Raw genomic sequence first — 5,521 nt, forward strand, 5'->3', positions numbered from 1 at the left:
ACTCTCTCTCTCTCTCTCTCTCTCTATATATATATATATATATATATATATATATATATATATATATATATATATATATATATATATATATATATATATATTGTTTTCAAACTAAAATAACCGCTTATTTTGACCAAACGCTTTAAACTAGATACTTATATAACCCGATAGTGTTTTTCAAAATATGATTGGCTAAACGTTATTATGAAAAGGAAATTTTAAAATAATAAAATTTCTATAGATGAAAGCGCCCGGAAGGTCATTGCCTCATTGGAAGTCTGGATGGTAAACAAAGGCGGCTCAATAATATTGATACCTCGACTTATATTTATGTAACAGAGGACTGTTAATCCTCTCATACTTTCTTTTAATTTTCCACGAGCTGAAATTAGATTTTGTCAATCCATTTCATAAGAAACATGGCCACTGCTGGTGCTTTGAGTCCTGGTGATCTAGATGCTAAATACAGTATTAAACGAGCCCCTACCTCAAAACCTCCATTTTCGTTATCAGATATCAAAAAAGCCATACCACCTCATTGTTTCCAAAGATCCTTGATTCGATCCTTTTCGTATCTTGTTTTTGATCTCATCATTTCCTCGATCTTCTACTACCTCGCCACAACTTATATTCGACAACTCCCTCACCCTCTCCCTTACATTGTATGGCCGGTTTACTGGTTCCTTCAAGGTTGTATATTCATGGGTCTTTGGCTTATTGCTCATGAATGTGGTCACCATGCCTTCAGTGACCACGTATGGGTCGAGGATTCTATAGGGTTTGTTTTACATTCATGCCTACTAACACCTTACTTTTCCTGGAAAATAAGCCACCGCCGACACCACGCTAACACCGGTTCTCTTCAGCATGATGAAGTATATGTACCAAAGACAAAATCAAAACTTGCTTCTTCCTCGTTTTACCTTGACAACCCAATTGGTCGAAGCTTAACCCTTCTTGTTAAACTCACTCTTGGATGGTACATCTATTTGACAATCAATGCTGCTGGAAGACCGTATGATAAATTTGCAAGCCACTACGATCCTAGAAGCCCGATTTTCTCAGATACTGAGAGAGTCTTGATCCTCATGTCTGATATCGGACTTGTAACATTTTCTTACATGTTGTACAAAGTGGCTATGATTCAAGGGTTCGCTTGGGTTTTCTGTGTGTATGGAGGTGCATTGATGGTCATGAACGCGTTTCTTGTTATCATCACTTACCTTCATCACACTCATCCTTCATTGCCTCATTATGATGACTCTGAATGGAACTGGATTAAAGGAGCACTGTCTACTGTAGATAGAGATTATGGAGTTCTAAATAAGGTGTTCCATAATATTACTGACACACATGTGCTACACCATTTGTTCTCATACATTCCACACTATCATGCCATGGAAGCCACCAAAGCGATCCGCCCTATTCTCGGTGAGTTTTATCAAAGTGATAGCACTCCATTTTTCTTGGCGTTATGGAGAGAATCCAAGAACTGTCTATTCGTTGAGCCGGATAATGAGATCGATGAGAAGAACAAAGGTATCTACTGGTTCAAAGGTCAATATTAATGTCATGTTTGTGTATTGTATTGCTTTTCAACCTTTATTCAGAAGATGTAATTTCTTGTAACGGCGTTGGCCAATTAAAAACAATAATAGTATCAACTGTGGTGGTCTGTTGTTTGAAGTGATCTACGCAAATTCAGATTAAAAAATTTAGCATTTTACATTAAAATATAAAAATTTGAATTTAGTTTTGTTTTTAAAAATGGCCATTTAGAAAAAACATTAATAACGAAATAATAAGTTGATCTTTGAATTTATTAAAAAACTAGGTGGTAGGCTCGTATAAACACCGACATAATAATATTGAACTGTGGAAGAGTTCTACCACATACATACACATACCAATAAAATTTAAACATTCAAGTGTTTTCTTCTAAACAATGGTTGTGCTTGATAAGTTCCATCTTCATCTATGATTACCACTTTTATAGCCTTTCTTGTTTGTAATTATAGACAAAACTGTTGGATTATGTGTCTAAACCGATAATTAAATTAGTATAATCCTGAATTATTAGCAAATTTCTTTTGTGTTGCCTTTAAACCAAGTAATGGGCTGGAATGTTTTTTCAAGAGAGAGACTAGTTTATTAATTTATTATATAGTTAATAATTTAATTAGGAATAAAAATAAATGATTTATTAATATACAATGAGAATAATATATAAATTAGAAATAATATTATTTAATTAAGAATTAATCAGAAATTAATTGGAGTTAATTTTGGGATTAATTGGATTAATTAAAAATGGAAGGACTAAAGGTGACAATGTTCAAAAGTTGAATATTGACCAATTCTAGAACCTCCTTATGAGGGGTGACGAATTCTAGATGGTATTTAGGGTTTTCCTAGGCAATAAGGAAGTCTATGAGTCCTTAGGAAGCAAGGAAAGGGGATAATATTTATTTAAGAAAATCTGTCTTATCTTAGTTCCCTTAGTCATCTATATAAACCCTCCTAAGTGTTCATACTTTCGTCTAATCCTTCTACAAGAGCGAGAGCCAAAAATTCTCATTCCCTCTCCTCTCTCGTCTTTAGCCTCCAACTTGCTAGGGTTTAGGTGTAAGCCATTAGAGACACGAGATTTCTGGTGCTTGCTTTCTGAAGACCAACAAGGAAGGATTACAAGTTTATTTGAAATAATAAACTAAGGTAAGTATTTTCTAATAACCTTTTAGTATTTTTCGAAAATAGCTACATGCTTCTAGCGGTCTTGATATTCAATTATTTGTTGCAAATCATAGTGAGAACATAGATCCTTTAGGGTGTATGTGAACTTAGGGTTTACGTTTTTCCGCCAAAGAATAGTTTTTGTATCATATAAAATGCATCAGTGGTATCAGAGTCATTGTTCTTATTGATCTTGGACAAAGTTGAATAAGATCAAAATTAGGGTTTGTAGAAACTAAACCCTAATGGAGGCGTTTTTCGAAAATTGCTAGGGTTCTAGAAACCCTAGCCTCCACCTTTAGGTTTTTAGATTTTCGCAAGGGTTTTAGAAACCCTAGCCTCCTCCCTTATTTTTGATTACTTAAAGGGTAAGTTAGGGTTTCCTTATTTGATAATTATTGTCTTAATTATTTAAAATAAAATAATTAAAATTAGATAACACCAATACCCTTATTTTTCGAAAATTTAGTAGGGATTGGATTAAGATGAAATTTAAATTATTTGATTAATAGTTAATAGTAAATAATTATTTAATCGTCATGAGATTTAAATTAATTTAATTAATTTTTAATTAAAATATAAATATTAAATCTTAATTGGTTTAGTTTAAATTAAATTAATATTTTTATTAATTTCAAAAATTTAAGTTAAGCCTAGTATTTTAGAAAAGTGTTAAAATACACATTATATATATATATATATATATATATATATATATATATATATATATATATATAATGTTAATTACAATATGTATAAGACTAAGTCAGTCAAATCGTTTGTATGCCTCATTCACGAAGCCATACTATAAAGGGGCATAAAGAAACTGCCTATAAAATGACGGTTGAATGGATGTCCACTCTCACCCGCCACTTCCTTGTTTGGTGGAGTGTCGTTAGCATAATGAATTTGATAGGACATAATTTCATTAGAAGTATAATGCTATTAAAGTACTAGAACACCTTTTTACAATATCTCACTATAGTTACTTTAGGAAAATGTGAAAAGTATGATAATCCTTGAAAACACACATCATGTTTTATATGTCGGTAGTGGAGCGTGTGTGGTTAACCGACTCTTTAATAAGGACTATAAGGATATATGATGGACATCTTGAAAATTATTGTTGTTGATGGAGCATGTGTGGTTTACCGGCACATCAATGTGAGATGATAAATGACATCAAAGTTGTCAAGTGGGTTTGCATGGTTATTCACATCTCATTTGTGATCCTCCGCATCCTAGTCACAAAATTAAGAGCACAATCCAAGATTAAATATGCCATTGATAAGAATCAATAAATCTCAAAAGATCTTCAAATTTCATAAAACTGGAATTGGTAAAAGCCTTACCTACCTAAAATAGATTCGAGTTTGATTACGACATCCCTCTTCAAAGTTCGATTCGAAAATATGGATCCTAGCCTTAATTTAAATTTATGGATTAATAATTAAGGATTAAAATCAACTAACTTGAATTCTCTTTTTCTCCTATTTTAAAATACCTTATACGAAGATAGAAATAATCTTCCTCATTGTTAAGGAAATAATTTTCCTCAATCTTCTAGATATCATCTTCCAATTTCAAGTCAAGGTAAAATTGTTTTTCCTTACTTAGGAAATGATGGAACTAGACATCATCTCCTTCTCATGTGACTCTCCCAACGTCACATTTTCCTCAAGTTGAAAGATACAAGACTACCCAATCCCTATTGGCATATAAACATCAAGATGAAAACTTTGTGTGTATGCATGATTCTAAAAAGAAATCGTACATTGACAAGTTGGATAGAATAGGTGTCACTTTCCCAAGGAATCAAGCATTGACTTGGTTCTTCTCTCACTTCCATAGTCATACGATCAGTTCATTGAGAAATTTTATATGAGGAATATTGACATGACCCTAATTAATCTAACCCAAATGTTGATAGTTGCTGAAGCAGAAATACTTATGAGCATATCTAAAGTGGAGATTCTTGTTCGGTCTAATTCTAAAGTTTCCATGGACATTGTCAATGGTGATAATGGTGGTCTAGAAAAGATTTCTCTTCCCAACAGAAATGGGTCATCCAAGATCAAACTGTTTGATCGTATGGTAAAGAGAAAAGCTAGTTCTGGGATCGTTCCATGTGTTGACCTCAAAGGGCCCATTTGTTTTTACTACCAATTGAAGGGACATTGGAAACGAAGCTGCCCAAAATACCTAAAAGATCTTAGAGATAATAAAGTCAAATCATATGAATGTACTTCAGGTACATCCATTATCTGACTCCATTGTTTTATAAGTTCCTATCCATAGACTCTTACGACACGCACATGCGTGCCATATTCCTTTATGACAGTGCCTTCCTTGACACGGAATGCGTGTCGTAAATGTACGTCATAAATGCACGTCGTAAATGCATCTCTTAAATAGACGACGCGTAAAAGCGTGTCGTTTTTCGTTATGACAGGGTCTTCCTTGACACGCATTTGCGTGTCGTCTGAGCGTTTTACGACACGTATTGCATTTCGTAAAAGGTTGTTTTTGTAGTAGTGAGTGAAGTTCAGTCCATGAAGGAAAGCCTAATTTGAATTTGCTTTTGTCTTAAACCTTGTATTATGATTGTAGTTTGGAAATGATAGATTCACATTGATGGGAACGTATGGACCATAAAATCTAGGTGACAAATTTTTCACTCTAATTCATGAGAATGATTATGATGAAACATTTTCTCTAGTAGATTTTAAAGGGTCTGATAAAGATCAATATGGATATTGGTTGTGTTAGTTGCATTCTCAAATTCTTA

The 5,521-nt window shown here is 33.1% G+C and overlaps 1 protein-coding gene across 1 annotated transcript; it reads left to right on the forward strand.

Annotated features, from left to right (window-relative positions):
* The first annotated feature begins 335 nt into the window (after nt 1-335).
* LOC145167787 (delta(12)-acyl-lipid-desaturase-like) lies at nt 336-1,686 on the forward strand. Its single transcript, XM_079087038.1, has one exon. It carries the CDS (start codon nt 420-422, stop codon nt 1,566-1,568), a length of 1,149 nt encoding a protein of 382 aa, XP_078943164.1. The 5' UTR covers nt 336-419; the 3' UTR covers nt 1,569-1,686.
* Nucleotides 1,687-5,521: the final 3,835 nt, after the last annotated feature.

The sequence above is a fragment of the Lactuca virosa genome, chromosome 3 (genome assembly GCF_052849685.1).
Source record: "Lactuca virosa cultivar CGN04683 chromosome 3, Lactuca_virosa_CGN04683_v6, whole genome shotgun sequence".
NCBI classification, from domain to species: Eukaryota; Viridiplantae; Streptophyta; class Magnoliopsida; order Asterales; family Asteraceae; genus Lactuca; species Lactuca virosa.